This window comes from Cupressus sempervirens, chromosome 1, assembly GCF_028749045.1.
Source record: "Cupressus sempervirens isolate cs-2001-9-10 chromosome 1, ASM2874904v1, whole genome shotgun sequence".
NCBI lineage: Eukaryota > Viridiplantae > Streptophyta > Pinopsida > Cupressales > Cupressaceae > Cupressus > Cupressus sempervirens.
This window is the reverse complement of record NC_143118.1, coordinates 436987380-437012583: the sequence shown is the minus strand read 5'-3', so window position 1 is coordinate 437012583 and position 25204 is coordinate 436987380. Positions and strand designations below refer to the sequence as shown.

The window sequence follows — 25204 nt, the reverse complement described above, 5'->3', positions numbered from 1 at the left end:
GAAGCTCACAATGTTTTTAACTTGCATTAAATGGTTATATTACTGATGATGATATCTTTAGGCAGAAAGATGCCCGTAGTACTCTCTTCCATGGTTGGCACAAGATTACCATTTTATAACCAAATTAAACCAATCTTTCAATCCATGGTTGAAAAATGGCATAGACCTAAGTATGACTGAGAATTTCTTTGGCATCATAATCACTTTGTTATAAAATTATGAAATAAATAGTGACAATTCCATTCCAATCCATATGTCATTGTTAAGTAATTAACACTTGAGATTTCCCCCTCGTTATTAACTATGGGCTGCCCTGCAATAGTGTTTGGGTGAGATTCCTCCATACCTTGGACATGACTTCCTGTTTTTGATTTGTCACTACTCCCATGTTTCCCATTTACCAGGTATGATAGATTCTCTGACAAAATTAGAAATGCCTACAACTGGCCTATGGCATTAAGTCTATAAAGATAGTTCACATATTAAGCTAGAAGTTTCTTAAACAGTCTTAAAAGTAACTTGATAAGACAGTTGTTTGGAAGATAGACAAAGTCTTAAAATTACACTTCAGATTTATAATGCTCAATATCAATATAAATATGGTCAATAGCAAGTTTATGATGCCTCTCATCAATGTCACGTTGATAAAGAAAATTATAATAAGATATTTTTTACAGATTAATTCTATTAAGATATTTTAAATCTTTATAGAATTCCTGGTCTAACAATGATCTTAGTCAAATGGAAGGATGCAGGGATATCAATCAGCCTCAGAATAGAGTGAATCTACTTAGAAGTGTGCAAAACTTTGCTGCAATTGCTGAAAGAAGTGAAAACCCTACATGTGTTCCTAACTAAATAAGGGCAAGATTTAAAGGATTATTGTAATAAAAGGATAAATATAGAAGGGAGGTACGTCTCCCCAAAGACCAAAACTATAAACAGAGGCAATTGTAAATCTGAAAATTGTCAAAATTATTTTCTAGCAAGACATAAGTTCTACTGCAATAAACCTTATGATTCTGTAAGGAAAGGACTGCCCTTTCAAAGAGAGGGACAATTGTATTTACATGTAAACAGGACGTTTATGTCGCAGGCTAGTGCTTGCACTTTGAATGGGGTAAAATAAGATTATATTTCCAAAAATAAAATAAAATATTGGCAATAGCCTTTACATCAAAAAATATATAAAAAATCAATGTCAAAACTTAAAACCATATCAATTATAATCCAAAAATTAATAATGAAGTCCCTACAATTAGCACCTAATAACAATACTGTCACTTGGAAATAAGCGATGTTAGGCATATATAAATAAGGGGATTTATAACAATGTATAGGAAAAAAGGGCAATAATACACAGCGAGTAGGTCAGATAAAAGGAAATCTTAGAAGAGTTGAAACTATCGATAGGAGACACAAATAACATTGTTGAAGATAGTGGTAAGCGCAATAACCTGAGGAAGATTCATGGGGTCTGTAAACACATCGGCATAGTTAGTATTGCCTTGAACAAATGTTCGAATAAGGACAATAGAATGACCAGATAAAACAGGAAACTTTTGATGATAAGGGAATTACCATTTTGGAAAGGGATCGATGGAGTACGCATCAGAAGAAAAAGAAGAGATCGTAGCCAGTATTTACTTCAGTGTTCCTTCAGCGATCCTTACAGGAGGAATTTAGGCACTGGAATTTCTAGCAGCAATCAGCGAGTAAAGATTGGAAGAATAGTATGTAACGAGAGAGCAGGAAATAAAGACTTAGGGTGAATTTTAAGCAGGAGTAAACAATAGAGAAGGTCATCAGCTCCAATAGACACTTCATATACCGCCAACATACAACTATTGATTCATCAACAACCCTTCCATCATACAATGTAAAATCAATAGCCAGAGAGCATGATACAATCGGCACACTAGAAGCTTGCGAGTCATTTGATATTACTGAGCAATCACTCCATACGGGGATTTCTGATTGGGTACAGCCAAAAAGCAAGTGGGATGACCAATCAGGAGTTATATCGAAACAGTCAGCAGCTACATCGGATCTTTCACACAGACAAAAATTTCATTAAGAAAAAAATCCTCATCATGCATACCTTTACCTCATCCATATTTGGATTTCCTCATTTGAAAGCTACCGATCAACATCAACTTGATTGCAAGAATATAATTGCAAAGCAGAGAATTGGTAGAATGAGAAAAGATATATATCAGGGGGAAGATATTGGCACAAACCACAAGTGAGGACCTAATAGAAGTTCCCATGACAATCACCAATTAAGATATGTCTTGGAACCATTTCCTTGATGTCACTAAGTCCCAACAAGACTTCCTAAACATAATTATCTGATTGAAGTGATAAATTGGAAAATATTCTACAAGGGACATTACATCAGATTTAGAGAACTGAGATAACCATTTTCAATATTACCTTATTAGTCATTACATGCAATCAAGGAATATAATTGGATTGAAAATCTAATCAGTATATAAGTTGATAAGTCCGTTCTCCCTATTATGTCAGACATAAATATTATCATTGAGTTAGAAATAAAGTCCTTTGGAAATATCAATTCTATGTTAGTACTTAAACTAACTACATTCAAAAGTCATCATCCATAGTAGAAAATATAGGTTTTGAGGAAAGACGTTCCCTGTGTTTTAGGGTTTTAGACAATTGCCCCTATTTTCTGACATGATGCAAAACAAAACATTACAGCTGGTTATTTGTCATGAGGAAACTCATGCCACAGATGCCCTTGCCAAATTCCTTATGGGATATGTTTCAGTTATGGCCCATTCTACATCACAATGCTCTTCTCACCTCAATTTGGTAAACTGCTCCAACAATGGCTACATGGGAAATTTGGTGGGAGTGAAATAAAAAGTTTTTTAAGAAAATTGCTCTAATTGTGGACAAAAGTTTTGAATAATATTGAAGGTATGATTTCAGAATGTGTTAACACATCATTACACAAAGAATCTGGGAAGAGAATCTCTCACTTATTGGGACAGCGGTGTTCTAAACTGTTGGTCTCTTATTAATATACCTGTCAATGGCTGTTGGTAATTACAACCTAAGTTAAAGATAGATAGAACCCAAATCAAATGACATCCTCCAGATAATCCAAGCCTTAAACTGAATTTTGATGGTGTTTCTAGAGGTAATCCTGGTATAGCAGGAATAAGTATCTGCACCTGAAAGTCAACACGTTTTCCAAAGGCTACAAACAATGAAGCAGAAGTTCTTGCATTGCTGGTTGTCTATCAGTAGAAAAAAAAACAAACAACAAATCACAAGACTCCACATTGAGGGTGATTCTATGGTTATCATAGAGGCATGTAAGAGGCGACATATAGTTAGTTGGAATCTTAACTTACAAAGAACATGGGGTTTACTAGATTAATTTGAAGACTACAAAATCGCTCATACATATAGAGAGGGAAACCGTCTCGCCGATTATATAGCTAACCTTTGTGGAGATAAAGATAAATACTGTTGGAGATATCCGTTGGAAGATCAACAATTATTCAAACTAATTCAAATTGACTCTCCATGACTTTAGTCAAAAAGTCAAAGGGTGATGATGTCCTAACGGTCATGATGTGGTATTTATTTCACTTTTGGAAAGAATATTACGTGGCATCCACATGGTGTTGGTAATTTGGGTTTCCATTTTCGGTTGGCCAACACATTAAGATTTCAAGGCATTCAATTTGTTTCTCAAATGACAACCTTATTAACTGATCATATTGCTATCGTGGTAGATTTTCTTGCTTTATGTACGATCATGATAGACAACTATGATTAAAAAGCATTGCAATATTTATTAATGGCAATAATGACATGAAATGGTGGGTGATTTTCAAATTTCAATGTGTTGAGAGTTGTCACTTCACTGGTCTCCGTAGATTTAGCTGCATGTTATGCACATGACCATTTGCTAATGGCACGACTTCTCGAAAATCTAACTTTTTCTGCCACATGCAATAAATTTTCAAGTTAGGCCAGTCATTTCAAGGTTCACAGAGGAGTTTTATGAGCTTGCAAGGGATTATGCAGAGATTATTTTGTACTTCTCCATTATGCCCTCTGAGGCCACACACTTTCTAGGTCTATTTTAGGCCTTCTCCAATTTTTTTCCACAATGAGTAGCAGTGATTCTGTAATTGATCTTGACAAAGGGGTGCAGGATACTGAAACTTGGGAGACCTGCTGGAATTGTTGTGTTCATTCCTCCTCTGGTGAGGGAAGTCCTGTTTGACTCCATTGTGACAGATGAGGACATGGGGTCATTATTTGTTACAAAGTGCTACCGGTATAGGAGGAATGTGCACTGAGTCATTGGGGAAGAAATTCTTGCACTAAATGCAAGATGTGTGCTTTATCGTAGTCAAATTGTTTCAATATTTCTTTCTAATGTATTTTATCTGTTGTAGTCTGTGGATGATGTCATGAGCATTTGCAGGAAACTTTTTAGGCAAGGCATTGTTTCAGAGGGCACACTTCAAGTTGGCTTTGAGAACTATGACTTGTGGGATGGTCATACACATGGGATACTTATTTGCTGGACGCCACCTGATGGAGGATACTCCTTTCTCCACTTTGTATGACAATATCAAATTCTTTCTTTAGACCAGGAGCATCAATTACCTCCGTGCTTCATTGCTTTAGTTTCATAGAGCCTTGGGTCAAGATTTGGTGGATTCTATTTGTACTAGATCAAATCCAATTCTCATCCTTCTCTTACATGATCATCTGCTTTTGGATCCAAAATCCCTTGCCCTGGGTGCCACTCATGGCCAGAATTTGCAGCAAGATGACAAAGAAAATGAAAATGCAGAGAATATGATAGTTGGATAGTTTCTCTCGCTTATATCACCTATTTTGTTTCAGGGTGATTTTCATTTTATTCTGATAATGCAAGGTTCCAGCTTTTAGGTTTTATTCTCTTATGTAATGCAAAATTTTGTAGTTTGGTATCATAGAGGCTTTTTGATTAAACTATCATGTACCAGACCTTATATTTAATTAATATATTACAGGCTTATAGCCATTTGCCATAAAAAAAATAATTTCATATTCTATACACACACACAAGTCAATATATTGTTCTTGGAATAATAATATCATTTTCCATTATCAATTGTATCATTTTCAGATTCATAAGTGAAGATGTATAGTAGTAATTAAAGACTTGAAGGAAAGAAGTAACTTGTGATTTGGATTACAAGGTAATTGTCTCTATTTCCAGGCTTAGCCAAAAGGAGACATTGCATCTGCTGCCAAGATGAGTCTTTGTATATTCAGTGAAAGTTGTCCTGACTTTGTTATCATTAAATTCTAATTATTTGGGATTTTATAAGGTCAATCAAAAGGCTATTCTATAGGTGAATACATGAGTGTTCATGCCTGGAAGTCACAATTTTAACACCTACGGATATGACTCATTGTTAGTGCTGTAAAATGTATAAACTACTGGAATGTAGAAAAGATTCTGACACTGAATGAGAGTTGTTTATCTATCTGCAGAATCAGGGTTGCACTGTAGTATTTGTGGCCATATTAATATAATATTGTTGTGTGATCTTGACTGCTTATCTTTATATGTTGCAGTATTCTTTAGCAGCTTCTGATAAAAACTTTTGTTATATTGTGCAGCCAATAACCCTGTTTTTTGTGTATATTGGAACAACAATCAATGATCTATCTCGTGTCACTCATACTTGGAGAGAAATCCTATCAACTCATGGGGTAAGCATAGTATTTTGAGATATTTACATAGATCTATTATATTTAATCTAAACTTTTCTCATTTTACTAAAAAATACCAATAATATCAAGCTCTTGAAGGCCATATTTATCTTGCAACTTACAAACTGGACGTGAGAAAACAAGATCTACATGAACAAGAATTATTAGGTTATCATCATTTTATTACTTCTCTTCGATGCCTGTTGTGTGATTGGCACAAAATATATCCTGAGGGTACCTTACATGTCATTCCTATATCATATATCAATGATGTTTCATCCCTTGCATTTTGATTTACCAAATGGTTGCAATCAGCTATGAAGATTTTTTTTCCCACAATCTGAAAGTTACAACTAATAGTATAGGTATGCGCCCCCAATTGTTGAAACTTGAAAGTATGTTTTATACTTTTCATGATTTTTGGGGGCTTTATTGGGAGATCTATTTATGCCCATTGTTTTAAAACAATTTTAAAACACTTACTAACTTCTTTTGATGTGCCTAAAATATTTTAAATGATGATTGATTGAATGAATAATTACGAAGGAGATGGAGGCTCCTTTAAATAAGGAAATACAAATACGATGTTTTAAACAAAAATAGTTTAATGAGAACTGAAATAGAAATATGCTTAACTTTGTCACTTACTCGGTACATTAAGTGAGTAGATACATTTGAAGAAACACAAGGTGACTAGGTACATTGATTGACTTAGATGACCATTGTGAGATAAATAATACAATATTATTGTAATAACCTCCCGTAATGGTGAACTTATCAACTAACTACCCTACAAAAGGCTTGATCAAATATGCAGGTCATTTGATCATGAATGCGCAGAAGGCTTCCCTCTTCTCTTCAGAACAATCTGTGACTTGAGCCTTCTGTTGAAACCCTCCCTAGTGCTACAAAACTTTTGGATATGACCAAGTGTACCATAATCTTTCCAACATGATGTTTGGTAACAAATCTATCCCTCCCTTTATCCAAAGACATCGAGATCAGCTTCACAAAAACTACAAAAATCTGAAAATCAATGATTTTGCCAAAACCGTCAAAAGCAACAAAATCCACAAACTCCAATGAACTCCAGTACATTTGTGGGAATAGTGTTCACCCTTGAAACTCAACGTATGATCCAAAACACTTTGCAAGAAGCCAGATATTAATTATTGTTTATTCAAAGATGAACGATTTGTGGGAGAATTGTCAAAAACCTTCATTTTGAGGAAAAAGTGAAAAAAATCCATTTGTTTTTTGTAAAATTCATAAAAAAACCAGCAAACCTGTAACAAAGAAACCACGATTTTTTTCAAAAAAATTGAGCAAAACCCACAAACTTAGAAATCTGAAAAAAAAAGCGTTTTTGGTATGATAGAATTTGCACAGGAAAACAAAAAAACCCAACATGACCTTTTTTGGAAAAAAATCAGAAAATATATCGTGTCATTTTGTGGGAAAAAATTAGGAAACCCTCCCTTGATATTTTTTTGTTGAAAAAAAAAATCAAGCGACCCTCCCTCCATGAACAAACACAGGAATGATCGCTAATAAAACCTGCAAAAGCAAGTAGTTCTGAGATAGAAAACTCAAACAGTCAGAAAAATCTTCAAGGTCTGCAAAGAAAACCTTCATATCTTCAGAGATTTGCAATTACAAAAACCCAACCTTTGATTTTTATTATAAAATAAGGAAAAAAAACCTTCTACATATTTCTAGAGTTCTACACAAATTTTCATAAAATATTGTTAAAAACATTTGGAATTGAATTTCAGGTATAGAACTAAAAAAAACTAATCTCTGGACTCTGATACCATGGAATGTAATTGATTGATTGGAAATTTGATGAATAATATTAAAAGAGAATAGGCTTCTTGGATTTGGAAACATTAAGGATGATGTCCCTTAAAGAGAGAATGGTTAGCTAAGAACCGAAGTAGAAATATACTACTGACTAATATATATCAAGTGATCGGATACATCTGAAGATACATAAACTAGCTAGATGCATTAAGTGACTTAATTACCATTGTAAGATAATAATATACTAGCACTATAATATTCTAATAATACTAGATTTTTTTATTGTTTGTGTTTCATGCAGTAGAGAAAAATATTACTGTGAGAGTTTTGCCTAAGTAGAATATTATCTACTATATGTTATAAATTAAACAAATTTATTATTTGCTTCAGATGTTTACAATTTTATTGGACTTTTTTCCCTACATTCTCCATTTTCTTTATGGGCTAGTAAACTCTTTAGAATCTAATTTTCTTTTATCATCGTTCACATGATTCTGATATTTTCTTTTGGTTAATTGACATCACAGATAATATTACCAGCAAGTGTTCTAGCAACAAGTGAGTTTTTCGTTTTTCTTTTTTCATTTTCAGCAGGTCTTTCTGTTCTTGTGTTGGAAATATTTCTTTCATTTTCTTTTTTGGTACTTTTCCTTGTGAAGGGACATAATAGTAACAAGTTTTGATATTTGCAAATGGTTAGACATCCTCAATTCACATGGCCAGTGTCAAGATTGTGTTTACGAATAGCATAAATATAACTGCACAAGTTCTCCCTTATCCTCTTGCATCTAGTTAACAGTTCATTCGTTGAATGTAGTCCTCCTTATGGTTTTGGCAACACGAATTGCAAAAAGGGCAATCAATGAGGCAGTTGAGGAGGATAATGCCAATGCTGAGAGGTATTACATATCGGTAGATTCTGTGCCTGTAGATGAGCCATACTTGGATTTCCAGATCGCTGTTACAGTTAAAGAGCATCCTACCGTAGATGAATCATATGTGGATCTTCAACAAGCACTTTTAAACAAAGAAGATTCTGCTGTAAATGATAAATGACAAAATAGTTTTTTGATTCATTGTATTTGTAGAACATAATCAAACGTTCTTTTTTCTCAGGAAAAATGTATATAGCTGTAATTTATGTATTTATGAAAGTTCCATACGAGGGTTGGCTTATTTATTTATTTATTTTTCAGATCTTTGATTCATGGAGTTGAAAGTAAAGCTAGAAAGCAATGAACGCCTATTCTATTGGCAAGATATGATTTAGTTTCACTATAGAATCTGACTTGTATAATAGGATAGATAGATTTTTAATGTCCACAAGGCTAAGAATAGCCTATGGGACAGCCTTCTGACTAAACCAGCTTTAGTAATTCAGTTCTTTTTTTGTCCAAGTTGACGATGAGCCCCCCTAACTTCTCATTGTACTCCTCGTTGAGTAAGTTGTGCCAAGAGCTTCCAAATATAGTATCCACAAATTTGAAGTTGATGTCCTTGTACGCATCACATTCTAACATAAAGTGTTGTCCCATTTCCACCTTCTCAGAGTTGCAAAACCAAATTCTCTCTTCCCAAGACTCTTTTGGCCTCTTCCATCGACCAGTCTCACATCGGAGTTGATTAGAGTTGGTTCTGAGTTGTGCAATGAGACTTTTAGCTCTCCAAGAAATGTTGGCCCCTATGTATGCCTTTTGGAGTTGATCACATGTGGGGTTGAACTCGCTAATAAGCTGTTTTCCTTCCAAGTCCATTACCCCAATTTTTCTTATAGAATTTCTCCATAACAAAGAGCTTTATTTCTTTATTATTAGTAGGACACATTGAAATGGATATTCCATTTGCACATCCACTTGATGTTTTGTTGCATCCATGTGTTTTTATGTTTACACAATGTATCATTAAAGACCATTTTAGGTTATCCATCTTCACACATTTTTTTTCTGTTCTTTTTAGGTAGCTAATGAGGTGAACCATAGCAATTGCCTCAATAGGTGCAGCCCCCACTTCAGTTAATGTAATATCATATGAGACAATGTTCTTGATTTTAAACTTGTTTGTGATCCAACACTTTTGAATCCTCTCAATTTGTTTCCACTGTAAGGCTGAAGTGCTGCTAGCCCATATTTCACATCCATAATGAACAACCGGTTGCACAAGAAGACCAAACAAAGTTTGACGAGTTTTCCAATCCCAAACCTCTGCCTCTCAACACCTATTTTGAAGTGCATAAAATGCCTTCCACCCACCCAATAATCTTTTCTTTCTACAACCTTCCCAACTTAAATTTTTGTTGAAGTCTATCCAAAGGTATATTGTAAGAAATGAATTCAATCTCTTGTATGCATTAGACATTTTTTTCCCATTTTCCATAAATGAATTTAGGAAAATTCCTAAGATTGCTTATTGGAGACATTTATTCTGAAATATAAATGTTGTAACAAATATATTTCTAGATATTTTACTTAATGCTTTCACATATTTAGATTAGCAACATGATCACCAAGGATTTAATTTTTAGAAATGAAGAAATGTAATATTCATGAAATTCTCTCTTTTAGATCATACTATTAGATATAGTGGATCAGCATGTTTCGATGCAAATTTATAGAGTTTTACATGATTTCCCTTTTTTATGGCAAAGTTTTTATAGTCCCTATTTTTTTCATTGATCCATTTCAAAACTATCAAATTTGTTTTCAAGTGAACACATACAATTCAATAGGAGAATGCCTAATAATAATAATAATAAGTTGAATATATACACATGCATATTTAATGTATACATGCAAAGGATGTAACAAAATTACACATTGGATCTGACTTATATAAACAAAATGCTTGCAAATTTAAAAAAAGATAAAATGTTATGATGATAGATGAATGCAATTGCTCAAAATTTGAGCAATATGATGATTGATCAAAATGATTGAGTTGATGTATGGAAAACATACTAGTAGCATAAGATTGCTTGGATATGAGATTGCTGATACATGATGAGAGATTTATAATTTATAGATTTCAACTTATATTGAATAGTAATGGAAGCTGATAAGAATAAATGTATAAGAATGATTGAAAGAATAAATGTCGCGAGTTAACTGATTGTACAATTCACTTTTATAAATGTACGAGTGATGTAAATTTGACTAATGAGTGGATTAAGTAACATGACTAAATTGATGTGTTGGAAATGTATGGGAATTTATTAATAGAATTGTACATTTTAAATTATTTAACTCATGCTTATGGTGGAAAGTACATAACTATATTTTTAAATTACTTTTAGAAAGAGTAAAAATAGATTATAATAATTAAATTAATTTAGTTTATTTAATTGTGGGTGAAATGCTAAATACACATTTAAAAATTATTTTATAATAGTAGACCAGAAGAATTATGAAGGACATTTGACTTTTGATGTAGAAGATGATCATTGGATTTAGTGGAAAGGATATATTAATCTTGGCAAGGAAGGTACATTTTGATGGGATTATGAGAGATACTTTTGCTAACATGAATGTTGATGGTATTCCTTTGGGGGGGTATCCTAAGCATTGACAAGATTGTTAGCATGATTGACATGTTACATTCATGACTGTGTTTGTCATTGATGTCAACATAGCAATGTTTCTATGAAAATTGACATAGTAGACAGAGAATGAGGTTGTATGGACGTAGAATTGATGATGATGAGAAACACAATTGAGTATGTGTTCTACATTGTGTCCTGATGAAGTGGTTAAGTGCACATACAAAGATTAGAAGACATGCAAAAGATATGCTTGATTTATAGAAGATAGTAAGCAAATAAAGTACCTGAGGAGTGATAGTAAGCAAAAAAAGTACCTGACGAGTGATTTTTGATAATTGATTTGTATCTCTTTGCCGAGACAGAATCATGATACACGCTAATAGACAATGATACTAGACAACAAGATGATGACATCAACGAGTGCGCAAGGTATGAGGTCGTACGTGTGAAACATTGTAAACACTATGAGTTGACAACAATTTGTAATTACAAATAAATGTAATTTTTTGTAATAGGTTAAAGAGGTCCTATTTTAATTAACTGGGAAAGCCTCAAGGTTGACTCAAGGAATTGTTTTGAGGACATGGTATAAAGGAAGGTTATCTTCCTTGTTTGGAAATTTGTATCAAGTGTGTAGTGTGCGAACAAGAGCAAAGTATTTGGTAAAAGTGAGTAAGCAATCCAAGAGATTATTGGATGTGAAGTTGGTGATTATGTATCAAGATAAGAAGAAGTATAGTTGACAGGACAAAGGAAGAGGAAGTTCAACTACAATTTATTTCTATTATTCTGTAAGGAATGATACAAACATTAGTTGGACAGTGGGTTCAGTGGTCTTGTCTCTAAATCTGTTTGGACAATGGGTCCATCTGCCTTCGACAACTCCTAATAGGGATTCAAAGTCTCCTAACAAGTGCTGACATGTACTAATTGTATTTATTGACTCTTAATAAGGACTATCCTCTAACAAGGAGCATTTATATTAGTACATCATTTTGTGGGTACCATCCCCATTGAGGTTTTCCCTCTAATTAAGGGTTTCCCTAGTTAATATATGTGGTGTCATTGTGTATGAGTATATTGTTGTGGTTGTTGGCTATATTGTTCACATGCTTAAAGGTTAATAAGGTTGATAAGTGTTATAATAGTTGGATAACTGATTCACCCCCCATACTCCCTCACTCTCAGTTATATTGGTGGACTTTACTTTCTAACAAATTTTACATAGATGCAGACAAGGATTATTGGATGAAATGTGAAATGATATTTTGACCTTGATAAGGATGAGGATTATGAGAGGGATCATGAGAGACATTGATCTTGACATGGAAGGGGATCATTAGTGGAGTGGAAAGGAGAAGGTCATGAGATAGAAGGGGAGCATTAGATGATATGAATTGGAGGATTTGATCCAAACTTGTTAGGACATCCATGCTAGAACTCTTTGGGTTAAGGGTATCACATAGTTTATGTTATGTGGACGTGCGATGAAAAAGTATGGTTGACTATACTTATCCAATTGGGTTGATGGAGGGATATGGGATTCATGAGGTTTATGAGATTGAGGGTTCTCTTGATTTAGAGGAGATGGAGGTGGATGTATGACATGGGAATTTCACATGACTGTTTTTGAGGTGGAAATTTAGTGTCCTTTTCTAATAGCCATTAGAGACTTTAACGAACAAAGGATTCAAAGAATGGAGATGTTGTGGGTTGTTATAAAACTTAATGGGATGAAGGAACAAAGGGGAGATGTAAGACTATTACAAACAAGCTTCTTTGAGGTGATCTATTATGAAAACATGTGAGGTGAGAATGCAATTATTTTTGGATGCACCATTATGAGACATGGACAAGTTATTTTGATCATGCTTAAAAGATGTGTCTTGATATATGCATATTCTTTATCAGATAAACTATCGATATTATTGATGTGATTATTAGTGAATTATTGGGATGATCTTGCACATTGATGTCTCCTTGATCACTAACACACTTAAAAAAGTCTTGATATATGCATATTCTTTATTAGATAAATTATGGATATTTTTGATGTGATTTTTAGTGAATTATTGGGATGATCTTGCACATTGGCATCTCCTTGATCAATAAGATCCTAAATGGCATTTTCTTAAATTTCACACAACCAAGATTTTTATGATCTTTTCTCCTATAATATTCACAACATTCATTTTGTTTATACCATGAGGATTTGGACTATGTTTCATACTACGTATCTTTAAGTACCATGGATGAGGTTTGATTGGACTAATTTCCCTAACCAATATTTGATTCGTCCTTGTTGAGAAGTGCACTTTTTTCTTGGAACATTGTGTTTTTCTAGGTGCCCTTCTTTGAATGTTAACATTTTTGTTGTTTTGTCACATATTTTATGTGTTGATTGATGACATTTGTTATGTCAAGTAAGAACACCAAATTTTTATGTGGAAAACCCAAAGTGTGAATTTTTTACTTCCAGACAAATCTTTATAGTTTGTAGGACAAATTTCAAGGAAATCAATAGTTCTTTTAAAAAATGAGGCTTAGTGCCTTAGGTGAATTTCTTTTACTATTTGATATACTATCCAAATATATTCATAGAACACAATTAACTAATCATGGTTTATTTGCAAATATCTTTGTTGTATATCTTATATGTTGTATCTTCTTGATTACATTATTCTTCTTCTCATTAATTTATCTTGAAGATATACCCTTATATATATGTCAATAACATATTGAATTTCCACTGTCTACCAAAACAAGGTGTGATTATTAATAACCAGAGTCCACACCTCACAACTGAGGGAGGGGGGATAGAGAGTGTGGAGGTGAATTAATTGTGAGTAATAACTGTGAAATTCAAACATATTAAATTCATCATCAATTATCAATATAACAATGCACAACAACAAGAAGCTCAATACCATAATACAAGGATTGTTGTTCTTGAGGAAAACCATGTTAAGGGAAAAACCTTGATGGGGATGATGCCCACTAGATCATGTACTAATATGCAAATATCCATGTTAAAGGATTTGACCCTATTATGAGGCGATTCAATGCATTTAATGATTTTTTTCTTGTTAAAGGATTATACCCTTGTTAAAGGTTCACAATCATGTTAGGAGTTGATGAGAACAAAAGGCTCATTACCCAAGGGCACTACACATAGAAGAAGGTTAAACCCTCCTTCAAGAGACTCATTGTCTGATAGAGCAAAGGTAAATCCACCTTTGGTGAACTGATTGAATGGCATATCATTTACCTTTATAGTTCCATTGAAGTCTACTAGGAATGATAATAGATTCCATTCATATCTCTTCTCAGAGCATATGACAATCTTTCAGTTCTTCTTCGATATCCAAGTATCAATGATCACATGCATAAGAATCATTTTGTACATTCCTGAGCAATACAAATAAGGAAATTACTTTCCTTTATACAAGTTGCAAACAAGCAATTAGGTCAGCTTGTGAGGACTTCCATAACACATAATTAAATGAATAAACCCACGTTGACACATACACACCTTAAGAAAATAAACAATTACAATACATAAGATACACACCAAGATACATAATCAATGCTTTCCACATTGATTAACACACTAGATCATCCTATCGGGTACCATAAAGATATTCTATACAACATACAGTAGCTTTCAATCCAACATGAATCAAATGCCCAAAAAACTCAAGACATGCTCATCACAAGTCTTTTATCATCCTCTAAGCTTGTAAAACTTAAGTCCATTGCGCAATCATGTTATACCCAAAATACTACAAAAACTTCCGACATAATTCCCTACCACCAACTTGCAACCAATCTTCACCAAATTGACAGTAAGTTACTCAAATAAACACATAAGAAGATGTGAATGTAGACATTAGGTCTACACTCAACCTACAACACAAATCCATGTTCATATACTTAGTTGTACTGTACTGACCAATAACCCACAACATACATAATTTGAATCTATTTTGCAACAACACAACCTATCTTGACATCAATGACAAACCAATCATCATATCATCATGTTGACAACAATTGCAACCCAACAGTCTCCAACAATCCCCCTAATGCTAACAATTATTAAGATGTTTCGTGAACATGATTGTCATTGATGTCAAAAACTTATATCAGTAATATTGCTAAATTAATTAGCTATTGGAAGTATCAACTTGATGTGTCATGACAATTGGTGAGGTATCAAAGTTTTGGTTATATGTATAACATATTTAGAATGTGCGCTTTTTTGGTAATGATGTGGTTTGAACTTGTTTCTACTAATATAATACATCTTTTTGGTACATATACATATGTTTTAGTGGTTACTATTGTAATTCTTTTTTGTCGGTTCTTTTTGACTATTTTGATTACAAAGTCCCTCAAGGTATCCCTACTACCTAGACATTCTTGTAGTTCATTAGGATTTTTTGATATAATGATCATATCTTTCTCTGAATATGTTTCATCTAGTTTTGTTTATTGATGGGTTCAAATGTCTTGATGATCAACTCATGGATTTGGTTGTGATGTCTTGATGGTTCCATTATTTGGTTACCTTTCAATAAATGTAATATGAAATGTATGCATTTTAAGTTTGACCTATATTAAGGTCGTATGGTAATGTGTTCTAAATAACTCTTATTTAAGACATGTACTTAGGATCAATTAAATAGTGTCTTAAATATAAATTTTTTTTTTTGTGGCCAACATATTTTGTAGCTTGGCCCACATATGTAGCTACTTTATTAGATGTATACATATAAAAATATATCTTTTGTATGCAAGGTGTGTGAATGTAAGCAAGAGTGGTGAATGTTATATAGTACATGCATGTTTTGGTCTATGTCTGGTAGCAATATGTAAGAAAAAGGAGGTTGAGTGAATTATTATTGTGGTAAAGAGATAAGACTTTTCGTATAATGTTGTAGAGGTTGGATACATGGTGGAAAAATGTCCGTACTAGGTTTATTTTGCTATCAAATTGAGTTCCATGTGGTTATTCTTTGCACTTTTTCCCATATTTATTTTTCACATAAATTCTAGAATTATGGTGATCATGCTTTCATGTTGATTTCTAATTACATTTCTAAATGCTTTAAGTGATCACTAATGCATAGTTAAATGAACAAACCCATGTTGGTACATGCTTTTTTAAGAAAAGAAACAAAAATTACAGTACATAAGATACACACCAAGATCCATACTAAATGCTTGACACATTGACTAACACACTACATCATTCTGTTGGCTTCCTTAAATATATTCCAAATACCACATGATAACAATAAATTCAACATAAGCCAAATGACCAAAAATCTGAAGATATGTGCGCCACCAAGTCTTCTATCGTCCTCTAAGATTGTAAACCTTAACTCCAACTCACAATCATGTTATACCCAAAATACTACAATATCCTCTGACATAATTTGCTATCATTGACTACAACCAATCCTCACCAAATCAATTATAAATCACTCAAATAAACACATAAGAACTTGCAACCATAGACATATGGTCTACACTCACCTTACAACACAAATCTATGCTCGCATACTAAGGTCTTTCGTACATTGTTCATATTGTATTGATCAACAACTTACAACATTCAAAATTTGAGTGTATCTTGAAACTACAAAACCTATGTTGACATCAATGACAAACAGATGATCATATCATAATGTCAACAACAATCTCCAACAATGCTAGCAATTATTAAGATCCAACAATGCTAACAATTATTAAGATGTTTCTCCAACATAACTTTCATTGATGCCAAAACCTTATATCGGTTATGTTGCTATCTTGGTTGTCGAAAGTATCACCTTAGGGCATATTGGCATTTGGTGAGCTATCAAAGGTTTTGGTTATATGTAGAACATATTTATTATGCATTGTTTTTGGGCATGATGTCAGTTGTACTTGTTTCTACTAATGGAATACATATTTTTGGTACATTTGTATGTTTTAGTGATTTCTATAAAAATTACTTTTTGTTAGTTTTTTTTGACTATTATGATTACAAAGTCTTACAAGGTATCCCTACTACCTAGACATTCTTGCAGTTCATCAATTTTTTTGGTTTACTGATAATATCTTGTTCTAGATATGTTTCATCTAGTTTTGTTTATTGATGGGCTCAAATATCTTGATGATCAAGTCATGGATTTGGTTGTGATGTCATAATGATTCCATAATTTTCTTACCTTTCGTTAAATGTAATATGAAATGTATGCATCTCATGTTTGACCTATATTAAGGTCCTATGGTAACATGTTGTAAATAACTCTTATTTAAGATGTGTGCTTAGGATCAATCCAATAGCATGTTAAATATAAATGTATTCTTTTTGTGGCCAACTTGTTTTGTAGCTTGGCCCACACATGTAGCTACCTTATTAGATGTAAATATAAATAAATATATCTTTTGTATGCAAGGTGTGTGTATGAAAGTAAGAGTATCGAAGGTTATATAGTACACGTATGTTTTGGTTTATATCTGGCAACAATGTGTAAGAAAAGGGAAAATGAGAATTATTTTTGTAGTAAAGAGATAGGTATTTTCATACTATGCTGTAGAGGTTTGATACAAAGTGGCGAAAGATTTGTACCAGGTTTTCTATTAATGGTGGTTATTGTGCTATCAAATGGAATTGTTTCATGCATAGGAAAATTCAATTCTATCATTCACATTTTATCAATAAAACTTTTTGCAATACATTTTATATAAGGGAAATTAGCTAATTTAATATTTCTAGGTGGTTACCCAAGTGGAAATAAGCTAGCTTACAGTGAGAAACTGATAATAAGTGCCTTGTAGATATCACCTTAACCAACATCACCTTAATCAATGTTCATTTTATGAGAATTAACTTCTTCATGATTTTTCTCATCTTTAATTTCCACATAAATTCTAGCATTATGGTGTTCATGCTTTCATGTTGATTTATGATATACAATTCTAAATGCCATAAGTGATACAAATTGAATAAATTTTTATGAAATTTGATTGAATTAATAATTAACTCCCCCTCTTAGTTATCTAGCATGTTCAAAAATTGATAGCAGAGATTGGTCTCTTGCAAATAAAGCTTAACTACTTGAGGGAAATCTAGGATATTTAAATAGATGGAAGAAGAGTACTATTTTGATGAGGATTGCTAGATCATGATGAATTCTATTGATAATGACGAATTAGAGAATGAGGACCTAAAATAAAATCTCAAGGAACAAATGAATGTATTGTATAGTAAGGGATTATATATGGAAAGTTTAAAGAAAGTAACAAGGGAGTTAGTATAGAACTACAAGATTAAAAAGAAAAGGTACTAGATCTAGAAAAGAAGTTGAGTGATAGTAAAAAAATTGAGAAGTTTATGAAGGAAGAATTCAAGACACCACGGAAGAATCGAAGAGGACAGGAATAGATGTAAAAAATACCATGAAAAGGAGTTCTTAACAGAACAAGAAGCTGGATTGCATCTAAAGAAGCTAAGATCTAAAGTAAATATTTGTAAAATCAATACTATTTTGGATAAACTGTTATCCCCGTAAAAGAATCCAATAGATAAGGAAGGCCTAGGGTTTATTGGTGAATTTCCAAATCTGAAGGAAAAAGGAAAAGAGAAGGAAGTTGAAGTTGGTGTAAAGTGTGAAGTAGAAAGCAAGATTATAAATATGAGTACATCTCCAAGAAGACCTCCAATCAGGAAACCAAATCCTGAAAGACACCTTTCTTTCAACAATTACTATTTCCTATGCAATAATTTTTTTCATTATTCTCTTTATTGAAAGATGGGGAAGGGACAAAACATTCAATGCTCTAGTTGTCATAAGTTCAGTCATTAACAAATCAATGCATAAGTCAAGTGTCTAATCTAGTTAAGAAGAATGGAGTGAACAACATATTTCATAGGGATTACTATGCATGCCACAATTATGGTCACATGGCTAATTAGTGTAGATACAAGGTTAGGTTAGTGAGATCAAGACAAAGGAATGCTAACTGTTTCAAATGTGGTTTAACTGGTGATTATGCTAACACATGCAAATCTTGTGGTTCTTTGACAAAAAATGAAAATGATAAGAATGTAACAATTTCAAGTTAATTTCAAAAGACTAACATGGTATGGAAGAAAAATGATGGCAATGGTGAAGATAGTTCTATGGTATTGTATCTTGGTACTATCTCTTTTGATAATCAATATGAAGTCTTTGGCTTAAAAGGAGTATGAAAATCCTATCAGTTACTTGTCCTATTCAGATGAAATATTGGTTGCAATCAAGCTTTCTTTAGTATGTTGGACAAACTAATATTGATTTCAATAAGTTAGTTGATTGAGGTGCACACTATAACTGGTTTTCATCAATGATAATTAATTTTTTAGGAAAAATATCTATTATGATTGATCATGGCTATAAAAGTGTATATTTGAAATCATTTGGTACTATTGTAAGAAGAATAACTAGAACTTTTATTGGCAATTTTGAGAAAGGTTGAAGAAGAATACTAGAGTGCAATAATGGAGTTACAATTAGTGGTACATGATATTGATGCTATCATATCTATGATGCTAAAGAAGGTTGTAAAGAAGAATTTGATCATAAATGGATTAGACATATAGAAGTTGTTTTATTAGTGGATGAGTTGTAGAGGATAAAAAATCCCGGCTTAGACATATGGGAAGAGTTCCCTTGGTGCGATGACACAAAATTCATTATGTGAACTTTTGAATTTTGTTTTGGGGTGAAAACCTAGTGTTGGACAAACACTATAAGACAAAAAATAATTAATATAGGAAATTACATGGTTGTGCAATATTGGTGACTTACCATAGAAGAAGACAATCATATTCAAGAAAGTAGAGGAGTTAACTCGTATTAAAAGTGATTAATGTGAACTTTGAATAAATACCATTGAAGATCTAGTGACGAGGTATGTTGCCCATGACATTTCCTACAAAAATAAGTTTCATAATCACGATGGTGTTACTTTGGATATTGCCATATCTATTTCTCTTTAAAAGGTTAGAGAAGGCGTTAAATTTGATCTGTGTATAAAATTTCTATCTAATAATTTTCTTAAAAAAATGAAGATGATTGTAGAAGATTATTATAGGTTTTGATTCGGTTTATTGGTTGCGATTTTAACATTCTATTTGTAAGGTCTTTTCCCAGTATAGATAATATAGAGCGGATGGCTAACATCCCTTTTGGTAACCAGATCTATAAGCGCATAAGCTTGTTGGAAAATAATGCAAATGCTCACAAAACATATTTATCTCAATGTAGACGAATATTTTCTCTGGTCTAGTAATATCTGGTGATGTTTCAGCGAGTCATTTTGAGGAGGGTTCCTCATTTGGTGAAAAAAGTTTTGATATTTTTGTTAGTGGTCCCCCTTTGAAATCTAAAAGGATAAAGATCAGTAATAAGGGAAAAAATATTGTTACCTTTTCAGAGGATGAAGAAGAAGATTTTAATAAAGAAAAAGAAACACAAGAGAAGGAAGATAAAGAATTGGAAAAGAACGTAGTTTCTCCATCTGAATCAGAGTCTGTAGATTTTAATGGGATTAAGTTTATGCTTTAGGATATTGAATTTGACATTATCAATGATATAAGGATTCCAGTCTCCGATGATTAGAATTGAGATACATGAAATGTTGTTTGGTCAATTGATCAATAAAGACATTATTGCTTTTGATATATTTGGTAAGATTTTTATTGATTTGATAAAAGATGCCGAAGGGAGATTATTTCATCATGGTACACCGTTTTTATCTAGTCAAAGAATTCATTGAGAATAAGTATACTATGAATAACAACATTTATCCAAATTTATTTGTGAGTTAAAGGAATGCATAAAGGAAATTTCAAATATAAAAGTTTTATCTTCAGTGAGTATTATCGTTGACAATATGAGAGGTAGAACTGAAATTCTTTGAGGGAGAATTGAATGAACCAGAAAGAAAAATGATTATTCTAAAGACAAGGAAGAAAAAATAAGGATGAGAGTTGGTCAACTACAAGAGGAATTAAAACAACTGCAGAGACAAATGGAAGACCTAGTGAAAACATTCTAGTTAGAAAAGGACTTGAAATATAGTTAAAGCATGTCTATAGTATTCTGGCTAATGAAAAAACTATAAACGATGGTCTCAATCATTGGATTGGACTTCATATTTTGACATGCTAGTGGAGCAAGATAGCCTGCGTGCTTAGATGGGTATTGTTGTTGATGAGTAGAAGAGGAAGCTTCCAATCATTAAAGATAGGCACAGGAAAGTTTTTACTATGAAGTATGTTGCATTTGTTTGACTTTCTAAGCTCTATTTTTTACCATTTTCCATTGTGATAAAAAGGGAGAGACAAAGATGAAAACAAAAACATTAAAGGAATATCTACTCATGGGACATTTTTGGTATTTTGGAGTGATTGCACTTCTGTATATTTTTTGGATATTTTGTTATTATTTCATCAATGTCAAATGGGTAGATTGTTAAACATATCAAGATTTCACTAATTTCATTATCATTCATGTCAAAACCTTACACCAACTAAATTTCTATATTAGTTGAATGCCTATTGGTGATTAATGAGGTATGAGTAGTTTTAGTTATGTGAAGAACAAATTCAAAATGTATAGATTTGGAGCATAATGAGAGATACTTTTTCTACTAATGGAATACATCTTTTGGTACATCTACTTGTTTCAATGATTACTATTGCAAGGAAGTTTTATTAGTCATTGTTGACTCTTATGACTACAATGTTCTTCTAGGTACCCTTGCTACTTGGATGACATTTTTGTAGTTCATCATAAGTTTTTTCCTATAGAATTCATACGATGTTTTGGACAAGTTTCATCCAATTTTATTTATCAACGAGTCTAGAAATCTTGATGATCATTGTGTGGAGTTAGTTGTGGTATTTTGATGTTACATATTTTTCTTATCTTTTGGTAAACTTAATATGAAATGTATGCATAATAAGTGTGACCTATATCTAGGTCCTATGATAATGTGTTGCAAATAATTCTTATGTAAGACTGTTGATCAATGGTAGTGTGTTTAATATAAATGTAAAATATTTTAATTTGCAGAGATTATTTTTTGTGGTTTGGATGACATTTGTATCCACCCTATTGGATTCATAAATAAAAAAATATTTTTATTTATTTGATGTTATGTATGCATGCAAGTGAGAGTGGTAAAGGTGATAAAGTATGACAATATTTAAGTGTCTATCTGATAGTCGCATAATATTTAAGTGTCTATCTGATAGTCGCATGTGTAATCACCTAAAAATGGTCCTCTAGACTATGACTCCCTTTTTTTAGCAATTTTGGATAATTCATCTATTACTTATCTTTGATAAAATCGTTTCTCAACTATTTATTCAATTATAACCTATGGTTTGACCACTTTATTGTAAGTCTTTTTAAAATTTGAAATAACTTGTGCTCTTTTAATTAAATAAAATTCCCAAATCCCACCTTATTCCTAAGTGCCCACATGAAAAGACATTTTCCTATATTAAAAATTAAAAAAATAGCATTTTTGTCTACACATGAAGGGCAAAATTTTCTATGTGAGAGGAACCTATATTTTCAAAATAACTTTAATTCTCCTCCACACATCTTTTGCATCTTAAACATATGCGTTGATCTTGCTTAGTTGAGATTCTTGTGCACAAATTCAACATGGGACTCATTCTCCACCCTTGATCTTGCTTCTTAATCTCTACCATCCATTTCTCTTTAAAAGAAGGCTCTCTCCTCACTCTCTCATATCTCATTCTTGCACTCTATTGTTATGTTGTAATTTTGTAGTTGCACTCAATTTGTTTACTTGCATTCTTAGCTTAGTTTCCTTTTATGCAATAGCTTAGCTTATCTAGTCTAATTAGGGTTTTTAAAACTCTTTGTTAGCTTAGATCTTGTATCTAATTTAGTTCTTACTTGCATTTGCATTTGATACTTGATTCTTGGATATTGGCACTCTTGCCTCTACTCCTTTCAATCTCTTGTTCTATGGTGCCACCTTGGAAGGTTGCCTAACTAGGTTCATTTGAGAGCCACCAAACTATCATTGCACTCTTGCACATCATAGATAGGAAGCTATAGGCTGCCTCTTGAGATACTCTTCATAATGGGTATTATTGAGAATAATAGTCAATAGAAGTGTGACACTTTTTTTACACACAATTTTGGCCCCAACCGTGGGGCTCGACTCTTTTGTTTAGCTCCATTTTGCTAGTTTTTTTGTTAGATATTGTACTTAGAGGTTTGGATTTTTATTTTGAAAGCATTAGTACTATACTACATTTTCTATAGTGTAATATGATACTTTCTTCTACTACAGTACGATACTCTTCCATTTTTGACTATCGTACTAGTATTATGCACTTTATCGTATTGCCTCCTATAGAGTGTCATACTAGTTTGGAATCTTCTATTGTACTGAACTAAAATATCATATGATTTTTCTAAGGTGTATCATATAATACTCCATTAGCTATTAGAGTCTTGTCCAATTTGGTTTGCTTGCATTATTTGAGCCTAGGATTTTCATTTGCACTTCTAAGCTTTCATTTTTTAGTTTTATGGTTTCTAACAATTCCTAACTATGTGTACAAAAAGTGTCACACTTGTATAAACCCTTATTCTCAAGAATTACCATTGAAGAGAGCATCTCAAGATGTGTTATATATCTCTCTATCTATGATGTGCAAAGGATATGAGATGGTGGCTCTCAAATGAACCAAGCTATGCTACCCTTGCAAGGCACACCATAGAATGAGATATTCAAATATGGGAGAAATAATGCTAGCATCCAAGAACCAATATTCTAATGCAATGCAAGCTAAATTAGAGATGCAAATGCTAGCTATAATAGAAAAATAAGATCTAAGCTAGAGCATAAAAGAAAGTTAAACCACATCAAGTAAGCCATAATGTGAGTATGAGAATGCAAATGCTCCAAGTCTTCAAAATATCCAAAGCACCTAGAAATATTGTAGCAGAACATTAGTAAAAAGCATGAGATATATGAGAGAAATAGGGGGAGAGAGCCCTCCTTATAAAGAAAAATGGATGGTTGTGTTTAAGACACAAATTTCGAGGGTTGGGGATGCATCTTGAGTGATCCATGTGCACAAGAATCTCACCTAATCAAGATCAACGGTGATGTTTAAGAGAAAAAAGATGTGAGGAGGAGAATAAAGGTTCCACCCACCTTAGAAAGTGTGCCCCTCATGTTAGACAAAAATCCTTTTATTTTTATTTTTAAAATAGGAATAATGCTTTTAAGTGCATACTTAAGATAAGAGGAATTTTGGGGACTTTATTTAATTAAAAGGGACCAAGTTCTTCTAATTAAATAAAAGACTTAGGATTAAGTAGTAAAACCATAACTTATAATCAAATAAATATATTTTTGAGGATTTGATCAAGAATAAGAAATGGATAAATTAAGAAAAAATGCTAGAAAGGGGTCTCATACTCTGGATGACTATTTTTGCGTGATTACATGTGCCCCTCTTTTACTAAAATGTGATCGATTTGGGAAAAAAATTCATAAAAAATTGAAGAATCCAAGCAAGCAACAAAGAAATATGACTCTAAAGAACAAAGTATAGAGATATAGAAAATCTTGAATGCATAACCTATTAGTGACAATACTAAACATTAGGAAATAGATAAACAATACCAGTACCCGAGACGAGCACTGATATGTCAAGCTAAGTAGGCAAAGAAAGTAAGCGACGATATAATATTCCCTCCCCCCCCCCTTAGGATTGAAATAAAAATGAGATAGAGGAGATGCAAAAATGAGATGGATCTAAACCAAATCAAGATAAAAAAAAATCAATAATGCCATATTAGTGGTTAAGACCAAAGAGTGACCACCAAGTAATGAAGATATGCCCCAATGCAATTGATTTTAATCAAGAAATATAAAGCATTAGAATTAGGTAAATGAATGAGGAAAGGTGAAATAAAATGAAGTATAATGACCAAGAAGAGAGGAAGAGAGTAGAAATTATAAAGAAATGATGATTGCCTTAGAAAGATTTGGAGATTAAGCCTAAAA

General features: G+C 32.6%; 1 protein-coding gene across 1 annotated transcript in view; it reads left to right on the top strand.

The window, feature by feature from the left end:
- LOC149578155 (uncharacterized) overlaps positions 1 to 8758 on the top strand; it is a 173183-nt gene extending 164425 nt beyond the window's left edge. Inside the window, exons 7-9 of the mRNA XM_089827706.1 lie at positions 5668 to 5760; positions 8091 to 8121; positions 8381 to 8758. Coding sequence (XP_089683832.1) covers positions 5668 to 5760; positions 8091 to 8121; positions 8381 to 8619 — 363 coding nt within the window. The 3' untranslated portion in view covers positions 8620 to 8758. The remainder of the gene's footprint in view (positions 1 to 5667; positions 5761 to 8090; positions 8122 to 8380) is intronic.
- The last annotated feature ends 16446 nt before the right edge of the window (positions 8759 to 25204 follow it).